The sequence below is a fragment of the Dunckerocampus dactyliophorus genome, chromosome 17 (assembly GCF_027744805.1).
Source record: "Dunckerocampus dactyliophorus isolate RoL2022-P2 chromosome 17, RoL_Ddac_1.1, whole genome shotgun sequence".
Classification (NCBI taxonomy): domain Eukaryota; kingdom Metazoa; phylum Chordata; class Actinopteri; order Syngnathiformes; family Syngnathidae; genus Dunckerocampus; species Dunckerocampus dactyliophorus.
In genome coordinates this window covers 15,440,001-15,466,569 of record NC_072835.1, presented here as the reverse complement: position 1 = coordinate 15,466,569, position 26,569 = coordinate 15,440,001, and the positions used below count along the sequence as shown (strand labels likewise).

General features: G+C 42.5%; 3 protein-coding genes and 1 long non-coding RNA gene across 15 annotated transcripts in view; 2 read left to right on the top strand and 2 right to left on the bottom strand.

Annotated features, from left to right (window-relative positions):
• Window positions 1–35: 35 nt before the first annotated feature.
• LOC129169928 (proteinase-activated receptor 3) lies at window positions 36–3,385 on the top strand. Its single transcript, XM_054756910.1, has 2 exons — window positions 36–280; window positions 1,967–3,385. The coding sequence occupies exon 2, from the start codon at window positions 2,002–2,004 to the stop codon at window positions 2,887–2,889; it is 888 nt and encodes a 295-aa protein (XP_054612885.1). The 5' UTR covers window positions 36–280; window positions 1,967–2,001; the 3' UTR covers window positions 2,890–3,385.
• LOC129169930 (uncharacterized) lies at window positions 799–9,653 on the bottom strand. Its single transcript, XR_008566505.1, has 3 exons — window positions 9,546–9,653; window positions 7,632–7,785; window positions 799–3,002 (listed from the first exon to the last, which is right to left on the bottom strand). It is a non-coding gene; the product is annotated as an uncharacterized LOC129169930 (long non-coding RNA).
• On the top strand, window positions 3,672–15,832 carry LOC129169926 (PH and SEC7 domain-containing protein 1). Of its 7 annotated transcripts, none has more exons than XM_054756902.1 (19): window positions 3,672–3,718; window positions 3,820–3,906; window positions 4,597–4,900; window positions 5,561–5,653; window positions 8,222–8,685; window positions 9,410–9,494; window positions 9,594–9,819; window positions 11,940–12,539; window positions 12,780–12,860; window positions 12,948–13,060; window positions 13,140–13,198; window positions 13,300–13,389; window positions 13,479–13,522; window positions 13,595–13,752; window positions 13,814–13,884; window positions 14,258–14,403; window positions 14,475–14,619; window positions 14,719–14,865; window positions 14,938–15,832. In XM_054756902.1, exons 5-19 carry the CDS (start codon window positions 8,293–8,295, stop codon window positions 15,229–15,231), a joined length of 2,652 nt encoding a protein of 883 aa, XP_054612877.1. In that variant the 5' UTR covers window positions 3,672–3,718; window positions 3,820–3,906; window positions 4,597–4,900; window positions 5,561–5,653; window positions 8,222–8,292; the 3' UTR covers window positions 15,232–15,832. The 7 variants fall into 7 exon arrangements, with proteins under 7 accessions (XP_054612877.1, XP_054612880.1, XP_054612882.1 ...); XM_054756905.1 differs by having other exon boundaries at window positions 3,690–3,906; window positions 4,597–4,677; window positions 4,799–4,900; XM_054756907.1 differs by having other exon boundaries at window positions 3,690–3,906; window positions 4,597–4,693; window positions 4,799–4,900; window positions 5,601–5,653.
• A 9,524-nt stretch (window positions 15,833–25,356) lies between these two features.
• Window positions 25,357–26,569, bottom strand: part of pax8 (paired box 8) — an 11,576-nt gene continuing 10,363 nt past the window's right edge. For all 6 annotated transcript variants that reach the window (XM_054756940.1, XM_054756939.1, XM_054756941.1 and 3 more), the window contains one exon: window positions 25,357–26,098. In XM_054756940.1, coding sequence (XP_054612915.1) covers window positions 26,028–26,098 — 71 coding nt within the window. In that variant the 3' untranslated portion in view covers window positions 25,357–26,027. The remainder of the gene's footprint in view (window positions 26,099–26,569) is intronic.

Below are 26,569 nucleotides of genomic sequence, written 5' to 3'. Positions count from 1 at the left end.
TGGATGGTTTTCCACACTTTCACTAATGTGTCGTTGTTTTAAAGTGTATTTTGTATTTATCGACTTGGGTGTTCACAGGCCCACAAAGACAAGATGGTGGGGATTGCCAGCTTCCTCATCCTGATGATCTGATTGGATGATGGGATGGCGCAGCAGATCCCTGAAGTGTTGGTTCATCTTCCACAAGGAGTGTTCCAAGTGTTTGAGAGGCTGAAGCTCAGGATGTCTGCACACTGATTTGGATGAGTTGCAAAGTTTAGTTCCAGTTTTTGCTCACCAGGTAAGTCTCTCTTTTTTTGCATCATGTTCTTGAGCAATTTTGTACAATTAGCTTAAAATTGTTGGTTAAAAGCAACCCTTTACATTAAAATACACGGATATTGACTTCTGTGTGTACATTACTTTTTTAAAAACTTTGATATTTGTTTTTTTTTTATCTTTAATTTGTATTTGGTTACTATTATTGTTTTTTTTAAATCATTGTCTGCCTATTTTCAGTCTTCAAATGATTCTCATTATTGTATTTTTCTTCCTAAGATTTTTTTTTTTTACCTTTTTTAAAAAGTAATGTAATAATGTTAATTTTGTCTGTCATTTTTTAATTGGGATGATTTAAATCTGATAAATGCTGGAAATAATGATAAAATAAAAAAAATAATTATAAAAAAAATTGAATTAATTAATTATTTATTTATTTATTTTAAAAAAGGCATTTTGTAGATTTTCTTTTTCTTTTTTACATTTACATCATAAATGCTGAAAATAGCCATAGTATTCATAAATCCGGTATATATTTTAAATTGTTTTTTAAAAATATGTATTTTTAGGTCACTTTTATTGGATTTTTTTTTACCTTATTAAAAGTAGTGTAATAATGTTTTTGCCTGTTATATTTGAATAATGATGATTTGACATGACCGTCAAATTGGATGAATGCTGAAAGTAATCTTAATTCATACATATTAATAAATAAATATTGTAATAAAATACATATTGTGTTTTTTTCTATGTATGTACAGTAATAATGTTGACATGGTGGATGTGTAGGAAGACTTGCAGGCAATTTATAAAGCGTCGAGACAAACAGGAGATTGGAGGAGGAGGAAGCTCGCTTAGTTACAGCAGTTGAAGGGAAGAACTTTTTCAGTAATGATTCTGTTACAATTTACAGATGTTAACAGTAAGCATAACTACTTTGTGCAGACTGAAACTTCAGGTAGACTGAACTCATCAGCGGTATGCTGACTGAACAGTTTGTTCCTTTCTGCTATTCCAACATTGGTTCTGTTGCTGCTGTGTTACGGAATATATTTGTTAAGACATGGCCATGTGATTTAAGACGACGGTTCTTATGTCGAATTGTTCTTAAGTAGGGGAAAAGGTAATATTACCAATGATATACTGTAGGTACTACATGTACGTGTATACATATACAGTATATGTGTATGTATGTAAATATGAGTTTGGATGCAGTAGTAATATTAAACAAGGATAATTAATGAAAAAAAACAATAATAAAAATGATATAATAATACGTAATGATAAATGTTATTTACCTTTGAAGAGGAGGTAGTGGAGGAGGAGGCAATATTAAAAAAAAAGAACAAATGGTCGTCGTCGTTAGACTCTTCTAAAAGAGGTAGTGTTCTGTGGGTGGTGTCAAATTAAGCAGGCCTATTAACTCTTCATAAACTTTAATCACACGCTCTGTCCGGGTTGTATTATACAGCTACAATGTAGCTTTCTCTCTCCTCTCCTCCTCCTCCTCTTGTTCTCCCGCTGTTGGTCCCATTAGCAGTGTCACAGTGCCCTCTGCTGGTCAAGCATGTAGCAATATAAATATGGATTTATAAGGCAAAACACATGAAAATATAGACTAGTCTGCTTGTGTTCGTATCTCCGAAAGTTCGCACGTCGGATGTTCGTTAGTAGGGGACTTAGTGTAATGTGTGTTTTGTGATCTCAGTTCCTCCAGCGGGCGCACCCTCTGACATCGCCGTCATGGGGGTTCTCTTCCTCAACCTGTCGGTGCTTTTCATCGAGCACAGGCCCGTCAACAACACGCTTTCCGAGAAGACGGTGTACGAGGGCTGCAGGAACATGCCGGCCGTCCTCATCTGGTACCTGGGCCTGCAGTTCATCAACATGTTCTTGGGCATCCCGGCCAACATCATGGTGCTGTGGCTCATTCACAAGAACAAGGGTGACTCGTCCACGTCGGACATCTTCATCCTGCACTTGGCCGTGCTGGACGTCCTCTTCTGCCTCATCCCCCCCTTGGAGCTGGCCAACATCGTCTTCCTTACCACTAGCAGCACCTGGTACGTCCTGCGCTTCTTCTATGGTATGAAAGACTCCTCGCCGCTCTTCCTCTCATGCATCTGCCTGGACCGCTACATGGCCGTGGTGCACCCCATCACCTTCACCAAGCTGAAGGACCGTCAGCACCGGGCCGGCCTCGCCATGCTGGTGTGGCTCATCACGCTGGCCTACGCCGCTGCCAAATGTGTAGGCAACATCGTCAACTTTGAAAAGGTCTTCGCCGCCATGATCCTCGCCGCCTTTGCCGTCATGGTGTTCTGCAACATCGCCATCCTGTGGGTCCTGCGGCAGTCTGGGCCCGGCCGAGACGAGATGCACCCGGTGAAGAAGAGGGCCTTCAAGACGGTGCTCATAATCTTGGCCATCATTGTGTTCAACTACTTCCCGCCGGTGGCGCTGTTTCCATTCCAGCACTACTTCTCGCCCAATGTCTTCCGCTGCTACGTCCACTACGTCGCCTTTGGCCTGATGGACTTCAGCAGCAGCATCCAGCCCATGCTCTACCTGTCCAAGGAGAAGGTTTCCTGTCCCAGCTGTTGCCAGCCCAACTCCACACACCTCCGATAGCTTGTCCAATGTCTCCATTTTTGTTGTACCAGGTGCTTGGAGACATGTGTACGATCAAATGAGATCCATTACAAAAGATGTAGATGACCACCATGTATCCCACCAGATATCTCCTGCATTTTTTGTTGTCATGCATTCCAAGACACAAATAAGAGAACAATTAGAGATCAGGCCTGTCCAAAACTGAGTGATACTGGGGACACTTCGATATTTGTCTTCTTTACCTTCAGTCCTTTAGTTGTTTTAGTATTAAGCATGCTAAAACCAAGTTAATTTAGGTCAAGATAGCGAAGAAGTTAAACATTCAACAGAAAAAAAGGCTTTGTGTGATAGGGGACAAAGCAAACAAGTTATTGGTATTATTATCCATTCAATTTTTCTTGTAATATTTTACTTTTTCCTTTTCAATGTGATTCCCCTTTGTGACGTTGGTCCCCCTCGTGTGTAGCTGTCTTGGGTATACTGAATGTATGTTAAGAAAGAATATTTCATTGTTTTTGTCATGGTATGATATCATCATTTTATATTGTGATGAAACTGACATCTCCCTCTGTCACCAATAGCTGCTGTACTTCTGGAGATAAGGTCCATATCTGCAGTGTACTTTTTTGTAATTCATGATTACTAAAGGCTTCTTGTTCTATTATCGTATTTTTACCCTATCATTTTTATATTAGTACATTACTCCATTGATGTTTTGTGCACTTCTTTGTTGTTGACGCTGGTAAACAATAGTAGTCGCCTAAAAGTGACGTAACAAAAGTGACGCCTGTTATGCCTTCATCACTGTGCAATAGCTCTACAGCATCCCCTACTGCCGATCTCTAGGGTGAAGCCACGTAGATAGCTAACGTTTATTGTGCTGTACACTATTAAAACCATGCTGATAAATGTTGTTAAAATAACAACACAAAATCTCTCCTATCACAGCTCTCTGTCCTAGGTTGCTATGTCCTACATGAACGTAGCCAACAGCTAGCTAGATATCAGCTGCAAGGATGCCCACATAAATGCTAGGTAATGCTAATATTTTAATCGCAATGCTAATCATGCTAATGATGCTAAAGTTAATTTGCTAAGTAATGTCAGTTTGGAATTTGCTTGTGCTTGTTTACCGTGTCGCTATCGTAGAATAATTTTCAGACGTTGTATATATAAATAGCATATTATTGCTAAACGTGCTTGCAATTAAGCAACACATTAAAGTGGAATGTCAGTGCTAGCTAGACGAAAGCGTTAGCTGAAATGTCGAAAATGCTCATCGCGAACATACTGTATAAACACTGCGTTTGCAAACAATGCGGAAATAAAACGACTGTTTTCTTTATGAAAAGGGCAGGCTCATATTTCACTCTGTCGTACTTCATAGAGAATATTTGCCTTCTAAATAAAACCATCTGTCAAAGACAGATGAATGACAACAGGCGTACTTCCATTGAATGTGTAGACACCTTCTGGTTTTACCACATCATCACTACTAGTCTTATTTGAAGGAATGAAGCTGAGCCACTCCCCTCACCTGACCTGTGTGTGTATTTATATATGTATGTGTGTTCTTGCATGCCTTCAGGCCTGTGGGTGTACACTGAGCTTCTCAGGTGTCTTTGCTCCTGAGTCATTTACCAATCACAATGTGTCCTTTCTTCCTCTTTGAGCAGCTTTTACCCTCCTCCTAACTCTTCCCTCCTGTTTTTTTCCCCCTGGTAGGCAGTGAGACGACCACAGAGATCTAATCTTTCATCTATTTGGAAAGGACACCCGGGGTCCAAAAAGCTTGCACAGACCCACGTGAGAGGACTGAGCAGTGAGCACCACCTGCTGAAATGCAGCATGGAGCGGATGTGCAGCTAGTTTGTGGCGCCCAGCAAAAAGACAGCGGGTGATTTGTATTCTTCTTTGTGTTTGACAGCATGTCTGAAGCCATGTCTGCTCTGTCCCCCCTCCTCTTATAAGACCAAACGCTTACAAGCCGGCTGATCATATGATGTTACTTTTAAGATCCTGCAGGGCGGTAAGTCACGCTTTAACTCCTCTGAGAAATTCTTGCAATGTTTTCTCACATACTCGCAATAGTTTATTCTAACAGAACTAGAATTTCGTTGATATTTAGTTCCCTTGAGCTGTAATAACTAACTACGTCTTTTCCATTGAGTCATTAGCAGAAAAGGCGATCATGCTCGGAGCTGCTTTTAATGTTTTCTCTCTAGCTGCTAAATAAGGGAACAGAAATATTAGGAACAACCCTCACAGTGCACACTAATTAGCATATTGTTCAAATATTATCTTTGTAAATACAATGCTTTTAATACCGCAGGTGTACCTAATGCTGTGGCCTATTAGTGTACATCATTTGTATCCTGAAGGCGGAAAATGTCTTTCTGTAGTATTTTTTTTACACCAATTTTCACTAGAATTTTCTTTCTGATTGGGCTGATATGACTGTGGTGTTTTATTTGGGCTCTCTTAACTGTGTGTATACTGTGATTTTTTTTATATGATTGTGAAGCACTTTGTGACTTTATTTGTCTGTGAAAGGTGCTATATAAATAAATTTTACTTGCTTACTTACTAGAATTGGACAAAAACAAATAGTGAGGAAAAAAAGGATTATTGTAATATTTAAAAAAATATGTGCAGTATAATTTGGACTTTTTTTTAACCTCCCTTCCAGCCAACATCAAGAAAGCCTACTTCTCCTTTTTCTAACACAGTATGACAGCGAATTACAGCCGAGCACCCAAAGCACCCCAGCAGGAAGCGAGAAGTGAGTGCACACAGGAAATGCGGTCAAAGTTGGCCCCGGATGTCGGTTGCGTGAGCCGAACAGTGATGCTAGGCGGGCGTAAATAAGGGGAAGCTGCAGGAGAAATGAGATGTAGCTCTAGAGCCTGCCTCATGTAATGTCGCCTTGGAGATGGCTTGTTGATGTTCCGGCACAGACCTTGGCGAGTGGTACCCTTGGTTTTGTGGTGACAACAGTCGTGCAACGGTTGGGGAAAGCATACGCCGTGGTGATAAAATGATAAAACGGACAGATAAACCGCTCACCAGGATCAGCACTGCCACTGTTTGTGTCGACAACATATCGACTTTATCTCCCTTGCACACTCGGAGGTCAGAAAGCACTTGCAACTTTACTCTGTTAACGGTTATATTATATTATATAACGGTCTATCCGCCACAATGAAGCGGAATTAAACACAGCAATACAATATTTTGCAAAAGTACATTCCTCACATTTCAGGCAAGAGACAATTCTGAAGAAATTAATATTCTACTGTATCAACTTTAGAGTAGTCTGCCATTATTGTCTAAATAGCTGGCAACACAAGTGAATGTTCACATTGTGTCCAAAGTGTCAATAATTATTGTGAGCACCGTTGTTGTCTAGCAGTGCCTTAATCCTCTTATGCATGGAATTCATCAGAGCTGCGTGGATTGTTACTGGAATCCTCTTCCACTCCTTGTGGTGCTGGTGGATGTTAGACCTTAGCTCTCCTCCACCGTCCTTCCATCCGCTTGAGGATGCCCCACAGGTACCCAATTGGGTTCAGGTCTGGAGGACTGACTTGGCCATTCCATTGTGCTACTTATCATGTCGGAAAACTGTTTCTCAGGGGATTGGCTTATGCTCTGCTTCACAGTGTCATAGTACATGTTGGAATTCATGTCTTCCCTCAATGAACCACGGCTCCCCAGTGCTGGCAGCGCTCATGCAACTGCAGACAATGACGCTCCCACCACCACCGTGCTTGACTGTAGACAAAACACAAGTATCTTGCTACTCACTTGTGTTGCCAGCTATTTACACAATAATAATCAATAAATCTACGCTGCTCCAAGGTGATACTAGGTGTACAATGACTACTTTTGACATATATGACAAATTCTCTGAGCCTGCTGATGAAAAACCTGACAAGGGAGTCAAATTTTAAAGTTGAGGTGCACTCAAAACGTTCTGTATTTTTTGTAGTTTTCAATCACTGCCACATCATAAAAACATGTAAAAATATACGTGTCCAATGTTAAGTTCATGAAAAATAGTGGCAACCTTGCACTCACAAAACATTCACGTAAGTGATAACGGTTGTGATAATTGGACACCACCTGAGATTTAGATACAATACATAAATGAACTTCCATGTTTTATTCACGTGGAGTAATTTGGCCCCAGAAGCACAGCGTAGCTTCCTGCTTTGCGGCTGGTGTGTGTTAGAAGCAAAGCCGAAGGTATTCAAGGCGCTTCTCGTGCCAATTAGCGAGTGTGATGGCGGAGGACACGAAAAGTAACGATCGTTATTGGAATTCCAAGGTTCCTGTACTTTGTCAATATTATCTGTGTAGCAGGAATTGTGTGCGTGTTTTGCAAACAGCACACGAATATTGACTTCCACTGCAAATCATTGTACATGATGCAAATTACAGTTAATACCAGTGCCCACTATTATATTTGTGTCAGGGATTATTTTCTTTTTTTCCACCCCAATATCTAGGATGAAATCATCAATCAAGAAAAGACCAAACATTATCCTATATTTATTATTATTTATTAATTACAACCATGGAATTTTTATTTCACCTATAACTAACAATTTGAAAATATATATGGCTTAGAACATCATTCTATAGATCTGGCTCAGGTTCGGTGAATGTGTCATATCCTAGTTTATTTTCTATAGTAGTGTCCCTTCAGAATATATACTGTCATAAAATGTTTGCTGAAGTGTGAGGGGTGTACTCACCTATGTCAGCTTTTGTTTAGATGTTTCACAAGAAGATGGCATCTACCGTTTAGGAATGATACCGTTTAGGTCGAGTACCTCCGTTTTCAGGTACAGAGTTGGCATTTGGCAGGTGCTACCAATGTGAAGTCCAAGGGGATCTCAGTGAAAGGACCTGAAAGAGAGGCGCATCAAATGGCAGTACTTCTGGATGCCGCATTTGTGTGAAACCTCTCAATTGTTTTATTTGAGATTTGTTGTGGTGTGGTGGTGTATAAAGACAAAACCATGTCAATGCAAACTTGTCATTGTCCAAATACTTCTGGTTCTAGCTGGAAGTGCATTGGTATCCGTTTTGCTTACATGTGCTGTCCTCGGTTGCGCAACACAACTGTTCGTCAAATGAATAGAAACAGGGCCGCTGTTTATTTCCTCATCAACAACATAGGAATCCTATGAATAGACTTTTTGTCATGTTCCCTTCAGGGAGATTTACTAGACTGTTTTCAATCATGAGGCATTTGAGGAGCTCATGATGAACCTCTTTAACCTAATCAGTGGTCCTCTAATGGGACATCCAGCCTCTCATCACATATTCTCTTGTGTTCTAGATCTGTGAGTGCCACATCGCTACAACCTAACAGACATTCACTGCTGCCGCCAAAGCTTTGGGAGTCTCTTAATGGAGGAGGAATATCTGCGCTCTCCTTGTGTGGATTTGACGGCGCCTTTGCGACACTCCTGGAGCTCTAAAGCTCAGCAGCACTTGAACGGAGAGGCTAAATCAGAGGAGGAGCGTGTCGATGAGTGGGAGCAGACGATATGGCCGACGCGACCCCTGCACTACGCTGCCGCCGCACTCTCCTTCGCCACGGTGCAGTGGGAGATTCCTGACGCCGCCGCAGAGACGCGGTCTTTGACGACTGACGGCAACGTGACCAGCGCACTAGACTCTGTTACTTCGTGTTTACCATTACGCAATGCTCATGATGATGAGGAGGAAGTGGAGCGCAGAGAGAAACAAAACGGCTTTGACTCATCAGTGAACTCAAAGTGTACGGGCAGTTCTTTCAAGGTACGTTCGCAACCCTTTCTGGCCATTACATTTAAAAGTTTAGACACAATTGCTCATGCTGTTGAATGAGAAAGTGTGTCCAAACGTTAGAGTGGTACTGTACAATGGAATGAAATGGAATACAAAAAAAACCTGCTTCTACAAAGGTAATAATGCTCTGCTGTGATAGAATTATTGGGTTGATAGACGTACTGGAGGATGCCAGGTGGGTTTGATAGCACATAGTTGACAACAATTGTATTTTTTTTGGTCACAGTTTTTTTGGGATGCTGTTGACATTTTGTGTGTTCACGCCAATCTTGGACATCTAAACATGGGACAAAAACAAACATCCAACAATTTTCCATTTATGGATCCCGAAGGTGCCTGGTGGGATACATTGTGGTTGTGCACTGCCCTGCATCACGTGAAATGTGTTTCTCATGTTTTCGTCTTGTAGCTGCAAACTACAGCCACAATATTAAACCTATGGTTAAATCAATACCTCTTTAAACTGAGCATTATTATCTTTGTCAAGAAAGATTTTTGATACATCTCTGGCAAGAGGTGATAAAGCGTCTGGTGGGTGTGTATGTGCAGAGCCTCATATTTTAATCTACGGCAATTCTAAGGAAGAATTGTGGATGGGATGAATGTAGGGTAAATAGCATGGATGATGTGGGTCTCATATTGCACCCGCAGTCACATGTTGTGCATGATCGATGACCCGTGTTGCAAATTTTAGCCATGTGATGCTGCAGTCGGATGTGAGCCGATGACACAACAAAGGGAACATTCAACACATCAGCGCCGACAGATCAGCTACAACGGTACGCATCATGAAAAGGATCATTTAATAATTGCAAATGCATTTCTATTACCTGGCTGGTTGGCCGTGAAAGGGTGATTTGCATCCGTTTCCGCTCCAGCCGTCGCACTGAAGTCTGATTCAGAGGAAGAGGGGGAAGGCTGCGTCACATCCAATGCGGTTGCATCAGTGGATTTATGCCCAGAAGAACCACGGGAGGAGACTGATGCTGCCCTGACTGGACACGCCGACTCAGCAGGAGACGGCCAAACTTCATTTCAAGACGGCAAGATGGCGGAATGGAACAAAAAAAGTCCTGGTGAATGCCTCAGCGACACTGTTAATGTGTGAGTATTTCATTATTGCTTATCTTTTTGCCTGCTTTTTTTCCACCACATTGGCTGATATCCGCAAAACTTTGCAGTTAGAAACCAGAACATTTTGTTCCAGATCCAGATTTACTTTTTTTATCGTTGAAAAAACTCTGATGCATATAAAATAGCACATATGGCCTTTCCCTCATTTATTTAGCCATTGTAATGTACATTAGTGCCACCCACAGGACTTGTATAGAATACTAGTGCCTCCAACAGCCATCTGTTTAAGTTTGCACTTTAACAACAGTAGAACAAGTTTACAGCTGCGTAAAGGATTTTTCCAGCCTCATTCCTCTAAAATACAATTTTACTCTAGCTGCCAGTGTAGATTGAGGAATCTACCACTGGGGAGGTCTCTTCTCTTAAGTGTGTCTTATGTAAACGATGATGGAGTGTTAACTAGAAACTGACTAACTGTAGAAGAGCAGTTATTTCTGAAACTATGATAATAATGTGGAGTGCATGAGAAAGTGGAAAGGAAAACATAGGTCTAGTCAGGCCTGTCATGATAATCGATAAATCGATTAATTGAATGCTAAAAAAAAAAAGGCAGATAATTATGATGCCCTCGCTAAATTGACATGTGCATGTATGTCTGTGTTTCATCTGCTCGTCTCTCTGTGCCACAAGAGGGTTTGCTCTGTATCTTGTCTGTGCTCATTGGTTTTCTAGTGAAATGAACAGAGAGAGTGGGCCCTCATGTCATTTAGCCTCTTTGTGGAAGCGGAAGGGTTTAGCAGTGAGCTTCGGGAGGCAGCATACGCTAACATGAAGAAGACGCAGAAGTGATGGGTTTTGAGGCGAATGCCACAGCCTATAGCCACAATGTGGGAACATTTCAGTTTTAAACAGAAGGAACACGGTGAGCGCATGAACACTGACAACCGACACGGACAGTTTTCTCAAGTGGGAAAAAAAACTACCGATGTAGGTGCCTCTGGCAGCGGAGCCTTTGTCTCGACAGTCAACGCTTACTGATGCGTTTTGTCGACAAATATAACAAAAACAGTGCAAAATGGTGTGCTCTCACAAACAGTGTCGCTGGCTACATTGCACAAACATACATACAGGCAACTTCTGTGTCAAGCTAACGTCTCACACAGGTACACCGTACACAATACTTGAGTACCATCTAGTGGTTCAAATGTGCAGAAAATGAAAAAAAATGGTCTAAAAAAAAAAGTTATCGATAAAATCGATTATTGACGATAACTTGTAGCACAATTATCGACCAGCAAAATTTGTTATGCCTAAGTGTCGTTGACCACATGGTCATTTACTAAAAAGTGTATTCCACAACAGCAGCAGAACCATCCATTTTCTATACTGCTTCATCCTCATTAGGTATAGGGTCGCGGGGGCATGCTGGAGCCTATCCCAGCTGACTTTTGACAGGTACACCCTGGACTGGTCACCAGCCAATCACAGGGCACATATAGACAAACAACCATTCACACTCATACCTATGGACAATTTAGAGTCGCCAATTAACCTCACCTGCATGTTTTTGGGAATGTGGGAGGAAGCCGGACTGCCCGGAGAAACCCACGCGCACACGGGGAGAACATGCAAACTCCACACAGAAATGCCCAGGAGAGAATCGAACCCAGGTCTTCCCGATCTCCAGGCTGTTCCTGTATTGACCAACGTGCTAACCACTAGACCACCATGCGGCCCGTGTTGTAATATTGATAAGGAGCAAACGCCACAGCCAGAATTAATACCACCAATGGGTTTGTTGTAAACAACAGTGCGGCAAGTGCAACACACGACTTTCACACAAGTGGCTCAGTAGCGCAGTCAACATATTGAAGCTCATGCGGAGGTAGATACCGCAGCTGATTGCTGACCGCACATGATACTTGAAGTGCAGTTATTGTCATAATGTGGAGAACAAACTACTTCAAGTTGTATAGTGTCACAGGTGTGAATGGTTTTGTCCCCATCTAGCTCTTTTCAGAGACCCCGGCGGTTAAGATCATGCATCCAGCGTGTATATTTGACTCTGTGGGCGAATCGAAGCATTAATTGGAGTATTTTAAGGTCTGTGCCTTTTACGATGATGATTACATGCATTCTATTTGTTTTAGGGAGGTGCCAACACGGCTGCAAAATACTGACGATAATGGACCAACTTTTGAACTTAGAAAGGTACGTCTTACAGAAGCCACAAGTCAAGAAGCTTCAGTTCCTGGAGATGGTGATACAGAGATGTTTGAAACATCTGTAGAGGAACAGACAGAACCACATAAGTCCACACAGGACATCAGACTGCTAGAGCAGACCCAAACAAACGATACTGCAGACTGGGAAGGCACAGTCCGCGTAGGACAGCTGCAACATGCAGACGGATTAGCTGAGGAAAAGGTTTCAATCCAGCCTGGGGACTCGACTGAGTTAGCTGATGAAGAGCAAGAGAACCAAACATCCCAGCCTGCAACCTCCTTGATTCAGAACAAGGGTCCTACTCGGGCCAAAACGTCACACGAGGCTCAGGAGGTCACAGGCACCCTTAATGGATCCGTACCAGTACTCATGGCAAATGGGGAGACAAGCAGAACGTCAGATGATGCAACGCCTCACATGAATGGTGGCGACGTGGACAGGGAGATGGCGCGTCACCTCGCTGAACGTCTCTTTAAGCTGGATGGTGTCCAGCGTGTAGATGTGGTGAAGCACCTCGACAAAGAGTAAGAGGATGAATATGTTAATTTTTCTTCTGATAAAACCTTTTATTAATTGTACAAGCAGTGTTGTAAAATAACTTTTTAGCATTTTGATATGCAATACAAGTGTAAAAACCAGTTTCAGTTCCCACCCGTAGTCGGAGCGTGGACACAAAACTAAACCTAACAGTAACTGACTGTCTTGGGTACCGGTTTTATTCTAGCTCTTTTTCTTTACTTTGAACTCCTCTGGTATTTCTGTAGTAATGCCTTCAGTCATGCCGTTGGAGAGGAATACCTCAGGTTCTTTGATTTCACCGGACAAACTCTGGATCAAGCCCTGAGGTGAGCATTATGGAGGCAGAGCTTAACTGGACATGCTCATGGAAACCCCCTGAATATTATCTATTTTACTTTGTTCGTGTCTCTCAGGTCTTTTTTAAAAGTGGTTATCCTGCTGGGAGAGACTCAAGAGAGGGAGCGGGTGCTGCAGCATTTCACCGGCCGCTTCCATCAGTGCAACCCGGATTCCTTCTCCTCGCAAGGTGGGCTTTGCTGTCGTGTTTGAGCTTTACATCGCAAACACACACACACACTCATTCTTTCACTCTTTTCTCCTCTCAGAGGCTGTGTTGGCTCTCGCTTGCGCTCTCATGCTCCTCAACACAGACCTGCACGGACAGGTAAGGAGTGCGCATGAGCTGAATGACCTCTGACCTGTGGGGCTGCTAGTAACTGTACTTAACCTAACTGAGTAACTGAACTGTTAAAATGTCTTCAACAGAATGTTGGAAAAACCATGTCCACTTCTAAGTTTGTGTCCAACCTGGATGGAATGAACGACGGAGAAAACTTCAGCAAAGAGCTGCTGAAAGTAAAAAATCCCTGAATTATTATTATTATTTTGAAGGTGACTGTGGTATAATTACGGTACATGTTATATATTACGTATATACATTCCAGTGTCTGTACAACTCCATCAAGAGCGAGCCATTGGAGTGGGCAGTGTGAGTATTTATCATTGGGATTTATCAAATCCTCACATGGCACACTCTCGCACTCACTAAATTATTGAACAGTGACGAGGAGGAGCTGGCTTCAGCACTGATGGAGGAGGATGTGCCCTTGCGGTCCAAGAGCAACCCCTTCCAAGACGTCCCCCACGACAAGGCGGCCCCGGTAGTGAAACAGGGTTTCCTTCAGAGGAAGCTCCATGCTGACATTGATGGGAAGCGCAGTGAGTGACACAAATTGACACCCAATTCGAACCAGAATTTATTCTGTGTGTGTTGTTGCAGCTCCTTGGGGGAAGAGACGCTGGAAGACCTTCTATGGTGTGTTGAAAGGAATGGTCCTTTTCTTGCAGAAGGTTGGTTGGTCGTAGTTTCTGTTAGTGTCACAATAGATCTTTTGACACCCTTAGTGCAAAGTAACCTTCAAAATTAAAGCATGGCAGTATTAATCTGGAGTCTACCATAGCAACGAACAAAATGCACCCATTTATTTATTTATTTTAGATTGTTAGCCACCGGAAAAAGATGTGCGCAAGATTTATTGTCAATGTAGTCAAGACATACAACAAAATTACCGCAGCAGCTCTGTAAGATAAGAGTATGAAATATCATATGAAAACAGTTGACTCAAAATAAAAGTATGCACGCAGGTGTACCTAATGTTGCTGGTGGCTGGTGAGTGAACATGTTAGTGATCTACCTGCGTGTTTGTGTGTGTGTTCGTGTCAGGATCACAGTAGGAAGGAGCAGCAGGCTAACGAGGAGGTGGTGAGTGTACATCACTCACTGGCCGAGCCGGCCGTCGACTACACCAAGAAGCCATACGTGTTCCGTTTGCAGACGGCCGACTGGAGAGTTTTCCTATTTCAAGCCTCGTAAGTTGCAGGATTCTCTGTGGAGACATTTGTCTGTGTGATGTTTCTAGCGTCGTCTCTCTCCCTATTAGATCCAAAATGGAAATGATCTCATGGATCAACCGCATTAACTTGGTGTCAGCTCTTCACTCCTCTCCTCCGTTCCCTGCAGCCGTGGGCTCCCAGAGGAGGTTCTGTAGGCCGATCCTGCCCGCTTCGCAGTCTGCTCACACTCTGGTACTGTAATATTACTGTACGCAGTATTTACTCTGTTATCTTTCTCAAGTTTAGATTAAAAAAACAGATTTACTGCCCTGCCACACTGTTGCTGTGCAGGAACGCCAACTACAGTCTCACAGCGGAATGCTGGAATCCTTCAAAGCGGACCTGTCGTACCTCCAGCAGAATCCTCCTGAGGGCAGAAAGGGCAGAGGAAGGGAGATGGAAGAGCATCGAACCAGGGCCGAGTACCTGCAGCACGAGGTAGCACCATGCATAATGAAGCGCATGTGAAGCTGGGTCAGTGCCCTCATCTCATTTTTTCTTCCTTTGCAGATATGTCGTTATGAGAACTACATATGTGTGCTTCAAGCCTGGAAGGGCGTCCAAAAGACGGGCGACGGCGGCGCTTTGATCAACACTGCCCTTGGCATGTTTGACAACGCCATTTGTGCGTCTCCTCTGGACGAGGAGGAAGATGAGGCCACAGGTCATCTGACAAAATCACACTCCAGCCCCTCCCTGGAGCTGGAGATGGCGCCGCCTAGCACCATCAAAGTCAGGCGCAACATTTCAGAAAGGTGGACTTACCGTAGGACCATCACGCCTCGATTGAATAAAGACGCATGACAGCGATTTTGCAATGTTCTATTCCTGGTACGAACTGAAATGCTGTGATAGCACCAAGCTAATCCCAACCTCAAGTCGTGACCTTTTTTTTTTTTTTTTTACGTCGTGCACTTTGACAGAAAAGTTAATCTCAGGGATTCCCAAATTCTCTCAGGATGTGGAAGTACCTGATTTTTCATATGTTGATTGACCAAAAATATGTGGACCTGATAGACACCTTTTTTCTTGTAACTTTGTGCTGTGTAGTAGTGGTTCAAACATGCCTATTTGGTTTATGACCACTAGGAGGTGCTGGAGTACAGGACATCTTGAAGCCAACGAGGTAGTAATTGCACTTTGTTTTAAATCCTATTGTTTTTTGTGTCATTTAAAAAATAATAATAAATGTGTTGGTCATATGAAGTTTTTTTTTTTACATGTTTTAAATGTGTCCTGTGCTGGAGCTGTTTGGGCTTGTATTGTTTTATTCAATTTGTTTTTAAGAACATTTTAAATGTTAACATTAATACCAATCACAATGTCTGCTAGAAAAGGCTCCTTCTTCAAAATGTGTCAAAGTAATACAATGAAAGTCTGATTTGTTTTATTTCAATAAGTAATTTTTCACCAATGAATTAAAATGCTTTCTGTAATATCTTCTTACATAATTTGATATTTGTGCCTTTTTCTTGTCTCACAAACAAGTGCATGTTGATTGTGTTGTGTTTTAGTTTGACCGATCTCTTGTTTTGAATTGAGCTAGGTGTGCAGGTGTACCTTAAGGTTTGATCGGTGAGTATATTTCTAATATTGATAAAAGTCAACGAATAACCTGAGCTTTTTGTGTGTTTTCAGGGTGAAATACAGTGAACACCCTGTCTGACCACCCACCTCACATGCCATCAGAACGGTCATTACTGGTCTTGTTGCAGGTATATGACACCCATTTTTTTCCCTAGTTTTTGTGTCATAATCTAAACAATTGTCATTGTACAGGAAGAATTTTGGCTACTCATTTGATTATGCAATTGTACTTAATACAGTTTACTGTATTTGCACAGCGGTGTGACAAAGTGTTTGACCCCTTCCCTGATTTCTCATTTTTTTTTTGCATGTTTGTCACACTTAAATGTTTCAGATCATCAGATTTAAATATTTGTCAATGACAACACAACTGAACACAAAATGCAGTTTAAAAAAAAAATCCTAGCCTACATGGCCCTGTGTGAAAAAGTGATCCCCCCCTTTTAAAACATAACTATGGTTTATCACTCCTGAGTTCAATTTCTCTGGCCACACCTACACCTAATTACTGCCACACTTGTTCTCAATCAATAAATCACTTAAATAGGACCTACCTGACAAAGTGAAGTAGACCAAAAATCCTCAAAAGCTAGATGACATGCTGAGTTCTAAAGAAATTCAGGAACAATTATGTTATTGAGATCTATCAGTCTGGCCATTTCTAAAGCTTTGGGACTCCAGCGAACCACGGTGAGAGTCATTAAAAACATGGAACAGTGCTGGACCTTCCCATCACTGCGGTACCTGGACGCATGCAGGAGATTCCAGGAGAAAGGTAGTTACTCCAGGAGAGCTGGACAGGGCCGTGGAAGGTCCTTCAACCCTCAGCAGGATCGGTATCTGCTCCTTTGTGCAAGGAGGAACAGGATGAGCACTGCCAGAGCCCTACAAAATGACCTCCAGCAGGCCACTGGTGTGAATGTTTCTGACCAAACAATCAGAAACAGGCTCCATGAGGGCGGCCTGAGGGCCCGACGTCCTGTAGTGGGCCCTGTGCTCACTGCCCAGCACCGTAGAGCTCGATTGGCATTTGCCATAGACCACCAGAATTGGCAACTACACCACTGGTGCCCCGTTCTCTTCCCTGATAAGAGCAAGTTCAACCTGAGCACATGCGACAGACGTGAAAGGGTCTGGAGATGCCGTGGAGAACGTTATGCTGCCTGCAAGATCAATCAGCATGACCGGTTTGGTGGTGGGTCAGTGATGGTCTGGGGAGGCATATCCCTGGAAGGACGCACAGACCTCTACAGGTTAGATAATGGCACCCTGATTGCTATTAGGTATCAGGATGAAATCCTTGGACCCATTGTCAGAACCTACGCTGGTGCAGTGGGACCTGGGTTCCTCCTGGTCCACGACAATGCCCGACCTCATGTGGCTAGTGTATGCAGGTAGTTCCTGGAGGATGAAGGAATTGATACCATTGACTGGCCCCCACGTTCACCTGACCTAAACCCAATAGAACACCTCTGGGACATTATGTTTAGGTCCATCCGGCGCCGACAAGTTGCTCCTCGGCCTGTCCAGGAGCTCAGTGATGCCCTGGTCCAGATCTGGGAGGAGATCCCCCAGGACACCATCCGTAGTCCCATTAGGAGCATGCCCCGACGTTGTCAGGCATGCGTACAAGCTCGTGGGGGCCACACAAACTACTGACAATCATTTTGAGTTGCTACAATGACATTTTGGCAAAATGGACCAGTGTGCTGCATCATTTTTTCACTTTCATTTTTGGGGTGTCTTTGATTTCCCCCCTCTATAGGGTGATCATTTTCATTTCTATCAAATTATGTGGCATCATTTTGTTACTAATACATCACCCACTTATTATCAGGAAAGATATTCAAGATTGTTTTTCCCCCACTTTAGATCAGATGTGTTTTCGAAGTGTTCCTTTAATTTTTTTGAGCAGTATATATATATATTTACTAATAATGAGCAGTGTTCAACCACGAAACAGCATGATTTATGAATTACTGTTTGAAAAACAGCCACGAAATTCGAACCGCAATGTGGCGAGGGACAACCATCGAGTAAGAAGTCCTAAAAATCAGTGAGACAATGTACGTTGTTCATTTGTAAAGGTGTTAATGATTTATTTTACAAGTTTAAACTCTTTTGTGCCACCTCACAAGCAGCCCTGCAAGGGTGTGTGTGCATGCGCACAGGCCCATTTTGTTCCCTTTCAGCCTTACATGTCGGGTTGTGGCCGACCTCGAGCTCCCAACAATAAGAACAGGATGTCTCGGATAAAGGCCCCCGCTACCCCTAACACACCCCTCCCTCTTCCAAACCCCGACTTCTTACACACATTCCTTGCAGTGGAATGTGATGCAACAATAGGAAATGCAGTGAAGAGCAAAAACACAATCGAGAAGACACCCAGACTTGTCTGGGGGTCCGAATGGGATCAAGGCACCGGACAGTGGTGTGCTTTCTTGTGAGACGTGTTTTGATGGCGGCCGTGCGGACACGAGGCGATGACTTGATGAGCTGCGGGGCTTCGTTAACGTGATAATGCTGGACTTTCCTGTCCGCTGAATGGAGATCGTCTCCATTCATTTAGTGCCATAACAACAGCTCATTAAGATAAAGTCAGATTCCGCAGATGAAGGTGACTGATGGGCCGCATGACTGGCAGGTGCTCGGGGCCATCAATACACCTTAAGGGGTGGGAGAGGGGTGGAAGGTGTGTCATGTGAAAGGTGATGCCACACGACAAAACATTCCATCATGAGGAAGGTGGCCATTAGTGTCTTGTTTGCTTTATCTAAGCTGAAATGTTTGCTAACATGTGCTGAGGGCGCGCTCCTCCATTGGACCTCAACCTGGTTTTGGAGGGCTGACAAATAATGAGCGGCTGGAGCAGCAGGGGCTGCATTAGCTTCTGGGTTCAGAGGGCATCCTTCCCGAGGAATTGTCCTGTTTTTGTGCTTTTTTTTGTTCCATGTGTGCCTCTCCATTCTCTGGGATGGAGAGCTTTGTGAGCCTCAGTCAGGCCTGGTTGGGTAATTAAAAAGGCAAGAGCTCAAGTTGGGATCATTAGGGACTTGTCTGGCATGCTTCTTTGTAAGACAAAGAGAACTAGAATAACACTCAGTGGAACACAGACCTCCATCAAGGTTGAACTGTTAAAAACAAATTTGTTTTTCCGTCTGTATGATGTACACTCACTTCTTGGCTTGATGACCGATTGTACCATTTTTTTTTAATTCTGGGGTTCAGGGAATGCATCCATTGTGACTCAAACGTTAAAAAAAAATGCTTCCATTGGAACTCAAAACAACAATAACAAAATAATTGATCACGCACGTGAAAAAAAATCATGGTGCGACATATTTATATTTATGTCCATTCATATGCTAGCAAGCTGCTTTCTGCTGTTGAAAATGAAATTAGACGACGGGATGGTACATTTGTGTATTCTGCAGGGCGGGGATTCCGTAATTTGGAACTACAACAGCAAAAAGAGAAAATCATTTTCACAAAATTGAAAAAAATTTGGTGAGACGGCCGTAACTAATTAACGTAATAAATTACGTAAAAAAAAATTTTTGTGTAATTAATGCATGCACACCAGAGCAAGCCGCCTCTCAGTTCGGACGGCAGAGGGAAGGACTTTGTAGCTCCCTCATAGAGTCTGATGCTCTTTTATAACTTCATTCTGACCTGAACACATCAACAGCAGTACAATTCCAACACCATATACTGTATGTGTCTCCAGCTCACACACGTCGTACACTGAAAACAAGTACATTTACCTTAAATGATGTTCTGTCTTTGAATTCAACCCCTCATTGCTCATAACAACACGGTTTACAGTGTGATTCAAATGTTCTGCTAGTATTAAAGAGACTAATGTTAGACAAATGCATTTTAGACTTGTGTGGTATCTTTTAGCTTGACATGTACAGTTCATTTGGAGCTGTTAATACATACAAATATATATAATATATATGTTATTTGTTTTTCTTTCAATTAAATACGGTAAAAATGGGCATATTTCAGACATAGTTGCTAATGGTGATTAATCATGATTAATTAATTTAAAAACATATTAATCTGATTAAAATTTCTAATCATTTGACAGCTCTCGTTTTTTTCCATACACGTGTTAGCAGGCTACTTCCTGGTGCATAAGATTGATGGTAGGAAGAGACAGACGCTACCTTTCTGGAGAAAAATGCAAACAAATTTGTCTATCGGCACCAAAATGTATTGGTTTCATCTGTAGCACATGCGCCACGCTTCCATGATAATGTCTAGTTTTCACGAAATCCCGCAAACTAACAAACAGTGTTAACACTCTTTGAGAAGCTAAAAAGCCCCCAACACATAAAGTCATTCCCGTCTCTTTTCCTGATCCCCTTCCCACTCACACGGAATATTAGCCCACATCCACAAAACGCTGCATCGATAAACACCACTGACAAACGTTTTTTTCTTCTCGACTCAACGGCGCTCCTGACGCTCGTTGTCCATCTGCTGCTGACGCCTCGCACGCTCCACTTGTTACTTCATGTGTCCCACTCTTCCACTTCAAAAACTCTTTTCTCCATCCACCCCCTCGCTCTTGACCAAGCACCATGACGTCGCACAGGGCCCTTGAAATCTCTCAGCGGCCCTCTCAACCCCTCATACCAACAAAAGTCTGCTGAGGACGTTTAAGATGGATGACGTTGTGTCATTTTGGCCTTTTTGCGATGAAGAGGCTCAACATTGTTATACCGTTGACATTTCTCAAAGAACAAAATTTGCTTCTTTAACAGGAAGGGGTGTTATTATTTTTCTCTGGCCAAACACACACACATTTTGTGTTTTTTCTCCTAAGAAGATCAAAAGTGAGCCGCACGGTGGCCGAGTAGTTAGCATGTTGGCCACACAGTCAGGAAACTGGGTTCAAATCTCTGCTTGGGCATCTCTGTGTGGAGTTTGCATGTTCTCCCCGTGCTTGCGTGGGTTTTCTCCGGGTATTCTGGTTTCCTCCCACATTCCAAAAACATGCATGTTAGCTTAATTGGCGACTCTAAATTGTCCATAGGTATGAATGTCAGTGTGAATGCTTGTCTGTCTATATGTGCCCTGCGATTGGCTGGCGACCAGTCCAGGGTGTATCCCGCCTCTCGCCTGAAGTCAGCTGGGATAGGCTCCAGCATACCCCCACGACCTTAGTGAGGATAAGTGGCATAGAAAAAGGATTGATGGAAGATCAAAAGTTGAGATATGGAGCAAAAAATCCTAAGCATTGAAAGGATGTCATAGCATTGCCGGAACATTACTCTTACTACGGTACATTCCAGCCAGCTGATTGGATATTTAGTGTTATCATTATTGATTTCATTCATTTGATGGCTAACAGTAAAGTCCTTTTAGCTAATCAGAAGTCAGAAGGAAGTCATTTACGGAACAGGTGTAGCAATAATAGCAGAAAATTGAAGAAAAATAGTAAGCACTATCTAACCAAAAGCTCTCTCTGCCTTTCAGTCGACCTCAACAAGCTTTGCGAAAGGAGTGTGTCATTGATAGAATTAATGCAAGTACCTAGCTTCAGGGCATCTTAACACATGACCTCTCCTTGCACCCCTCCTCAGACAAACACTCCTTAGGCCTTAAGAGGCAGGACACACGGAAGCAATAGCCACAGTAAAAAGAATGTCTGTGAACTACTTCGCTTCTTTTATCTCAATTTCATCAACCTTACAGTCTTCAATCCCACCAGCTATTCCACCTGTTTCCTGCATGGTAATCGTTAACCCAACCACCGCTGTGTGGCGGCGGTGAATAAGCTGTTTGTGACTCACCACCCCCTATGGTCCCCTCGGGTCAACCTGCTCTCTCCCTTGGGGCGGTACCTGATACCCGGGCTGATTTTATCCACCTTTGCTGTGTATGGTGTTCAATGTGTGCATGTGCTTTGAAAGGTGCGTTTTTCTTGATGTCTGCCGGTCAAATAGTAGCTTCCTGCCTCCAGGGCCCGTGTGCTGTTTAATAGGCCGCTGTGACAACAGGGCACCTGTGTTCCCCTCTATCCTGAAGCTGTCTCTGTTTGGCCACTTGACTGGCACGTTTGTTCCAGGTGTATTGTGGTTAAAGGTGCAGGAGATGAGAGAGCTTCTTGAAATTGGAGGACGGAGATCATTAGAAGTCACGATAAATGTCGGCATACCTTACGAGACCTTACGCGTCGTTGCTTACACTGCTTTTATGTTTTACTCTAAAGTCGAACTGGAAAGTTACACTCTAAAGTCACACTGTAAAGTTGTTTTTATGTTTTGCAAGTATCTCTCCAATTATTATAATTATTATTAAGGGTGATGATAGCTGCAAAGACACTCAGTGTGTCTAAAGTCAATGTTTTTGTCAGATGTTGCTGTGTTACTATGTTGTTCCCCAAGCTAGTTATCACTTTTGTCTTTGGAAAAGGCATTGTTCATCACCAAACCGTTCTTGGAACCGTTCTTTCTTTGGCGCCCTGAAGTCATCTTCACAACAACTGAACCGCTCTTCTTGTCGTTCTTAATGATCTGATAAATGGTTGGTTTAGGTGTAATCTTATTAGCAGCAATATCCTTGCCTGTGGAGCCCTTTTTTGTGCTAAGCAATGATGACTGCAGGTAACCATCATAGTTAACAGAGGAAAAACAAAGATTTCAAGCACCACTCTTCTTTTTAAAGCTTCCAGTCTGTTCTTCTCGCTCAGTCAGGATGATGAGTCATCTCCAGTCCTTGTCAACACTCTCATCTATTTTAACAGAGAAACACTAATATGATGTCAGCTGGTCCTTTTGTGGCAGGGCTGCAATGCAGTGGAAATGTTTTTGGGGGATTAAGTTCATTTTCATGACAAAGAGGGACTTTGTAATTCATTGCCATTCATCTTAGCACTCTTCCTAACATTCTGGAGTATATGCAAATTGCCATCATAAAAACTGAGGCAGCAGACTTTATGAAAATTAACAATTATTTCATTCTTTTGGCCATGACTGTACTCTAGTCACATTCTAAAGGTGTTTTTACGTTTTACACTAAAGCCACATAAAACTTGTAGAAGTGATACCACGATAGACCTTAGGAGGACTTATGTGTGGTAGCACCAGTGTGGACCCACCAGTTGAAAATCACAGCTCTAAAGTCAGACTCTAAAGTTGTTTTTATGTTTTACAAGGAAGTCGCACTTAAAAGTTATACTGTAAAGTCGCATTCTAAAGTATGCTTTACTCTTTAAGTCCCACAAAACTTGTAGAAGTGATAGGAAATTAAGCCAAACTATGGTTGTGTTTACATTTCACGCTTTCATGGAACTGTAAAGTCACACTCTAAAGACGTTTTACTCCAAAAGTCACTGTCCAGAGTTATACTGTAAAGCCACAATGTAAAGTTGTTTTTATATTTTACACGTTAAGTCACAAAATCTTGTAGAAGTGATAGACACTAGAGAACGTACGTGTAGTTACTTTTTTTTTTGTCAAGCAATGGTAGACTTTTGTGTTTACGTTTTACTCTACAGTCATACTGTAATATTATTTTCCAAAGTCACATTTACTTGTTTTATTGTTTTTCCGTGTACTTTTGATAGAGGTTCAGTGACGACGACGGTTTGAGCCTGGAATGGATTACTTAAATTATTTCATGTGGAAAAATAGTTTCTTTATCAGATGAGATAGTGTTCAAGGTAAAGGTTCCACAGTAATAATAATGTCCAACAATCAGCCATGCTTTTTCTGCAAAAGAACATAATCTGGTTCTTCCAGTGTGGCCACAAAGAACCCAGACTGGTCTCATTCAGGGTTCGTAACGACGGCGTGCTCTGCGGCTCATTTGGGCGTACAAATTGTGTCAGCATACATAATACTTATTTTCTGGCCTGAATTGCTCAGCCCGGTGTGTCTCAGTTCCCGGAGATAAGTGGCGAACTTTCCAGATGACTGGCGCAGGACAACCGGACCACCCTTTAGCCCCCCCACCGCCCGCTTCCACCCCGTCATCCCACTGATTGCCACACACTCCTCTTGCTGCCTTTTTGCCAGCTCGTTCTCCAGGGGCCCTCGTTGTGTCTTTTGAGTTCTTCCCGCATAATGGTGATGGACACATGCCTTCTGCCCTGCGCATACATACACACACACACACACACACACACACATGGATGCAGTGTAAGCACGGCTCTGTGATAAATGTAGTGACTCCCAGCCAGTCGTCCCCCTCCTTGTCCTGCCAGCTTTGTCTGCCCTCAGCTGTTCCGGCCCGGTGCCTATATTGTGCTGGCGGACTCATTACCAGAAGCACTGTGGCCCGAAGCCTCCTCACTAATAGGCCCACAGAGGGAGGACGACTTGTGCTTGTGTGGCTTTATGTGCTATAACTATAACTTTATGAACTTTATGTCTTTTCACTCTTTTGGCATTGAGTGTGCTGATGTTTGATGACAGCTGGCAACGTTTTTAGTAACTTTTTAGGAGTGTGAGATCGTCATGTATGCATGTACTGTATGAATGCATAGGGATGCATGTTTCTCTGCATGCATAAGCAGGATGCAAAGAGCGAGCGAACAGTCAGACCCAAAAACAGGGATGAAGTTTCCTTTCAAGTGTACCTTCCCCAGAACACCATTCTTAAATTGAAAGTACTGCAAACGTATAAGAGCTGTAGGACAAATTCTAAGACATTAACGCTGTAGTTTTGATGCTACGCTGCATAGTAGCAGGTGGGCTGGCACCACCGAAGCATAGTATCCCTTGTTAGCGCGGTAGCAGTAATGATGCCGCAAAAAGAGGGACGCAGACCTTGCACATAAAAGTACCTGAAGCAGAAAATAAAAAGACGCCATTAGGCAGACGCGCGTTTGCTGGGTCGCTGCTTTCGTCCTTTAAAATTTGCTGACGGAAATGACCACTTTGCAGCTATCATCACCCTTAATAATAATTATAATAATTGGAGAGATACTTGCAAAATCCACACAGAAATGGTCCCAAATGAGGTGTTAAGTGCTGGAATCGAACCAGGGGCCTTCTTGCTGTGAGGCAGCAGTGCTAAATTACAACTGATGTTGTGGACAATTTTTTATTTTTTTTATTTCTGAGGGGCGACAGCAAGTGAATTATGGGGTCTCACATCTGGGATGCCGATAAAATTCTGCAAACTTTCAGAAGGATGCACAAGCCTGCAAAATGTTGTGAGATTTTGGCCACACTTAACCCTCCCAAAATAGGAATTTTTGCTTAAAAACAAAAAAAAAAGCATTATAAAATAAAACTGAGAAAAAAAAAATATGTTCCTGTAATAATAATAATAGTAATAAAAGTACACATTTGATTAACCACACATCAGCAAGTTCACCTTTGCCATGCTTTAATTAAAAATAATTCTTTAGAAATTCCCTATATACAGTACATCTGCAATAATATTAATAACAGCATATGAATAAAAAATAGTCACAATTTGTACCAAACATCAGTACATGAGTATGATGGCAAACAAAAAAGACAATGGAAGTTGGGTTTTGTTGTCCAATCAGCACCCCCCTCCCAACTCCCTCATCACTTGCCTCCTAGGTCATTCAACATTTACAATATGTACACTTTGCTAGACAAATAGAGGGCTACTGGAAATCAAGCAGACAAATCAGGAATGAAAGGATTCTAAAAAAAAAAACAAAGCTTTGTAAACAAACAAACAATAAAAGATCAAGCATAGTTCATTAGAAAGATGTTGCATATCCTTTGTCAGATGCGCAAGGGGGTGGGAAAAAAAGTCTTTGGCCAAAAACGGCGTTAAGAACTCCGTACTGAAAAGATGCACCATGTGAGACAAGAGGCTGGAGATGTGTAAACGTGCTCTCATGTCCGCCGACGAGTTACCCTGGGCCACTGGATCAAATAAATAATCATCTGTGAGTCAGTGAGGATGGAAGAAAAAAAACCAAAAACATCGGGTTGCTGGTTCATCTGCAAGTACACTCGCTATCCAGGTGCTTGACTGGGTGTCCAAGTCATGTAGGAACACCCAGAAGGGGACTAGAGGTGGTCGTAGGCGGCCGCTGAGGGTGGAGCAGTGCGGGAGGCCGTGCTGTAGTAATACGGTGAACCTGAAGGGGCCGCAGGCACAAAATAAAGAATTAATGTTTGACTTTTAAAATGTGTTTTATCACATTTACACAAACAAAGGGCGGGGGAAACAACGTTCTACTTTTTAAATACATTTTATCACATTTACGCGACTCATGTCAATGTATTTTTTTCTTTATTTTAAATACATTTTATCACATTTACGCGACTCATGTCAATGTATTTTTTTCTTTATTTTGATCATGCCGCTATTGCTGCCTTGAAGTGTGTCGGTCGAAGCACAGGATTAGTAGGATTTTGTATAAAAAGTAGTAATACTTAGTATAAAATTTGCCGTAGCCACTCATAAAAGCTCTCATAAAACCACTTGAAACTATTGTGCCTGTGCGAAAGCTCCACACACACGAACAATACAAAAGTGTGGCTTATTTTATGGGCAACCTCAGTTTTTTTATGCAAATAGTTGTATTAAAAATGATATATCTTTGCAC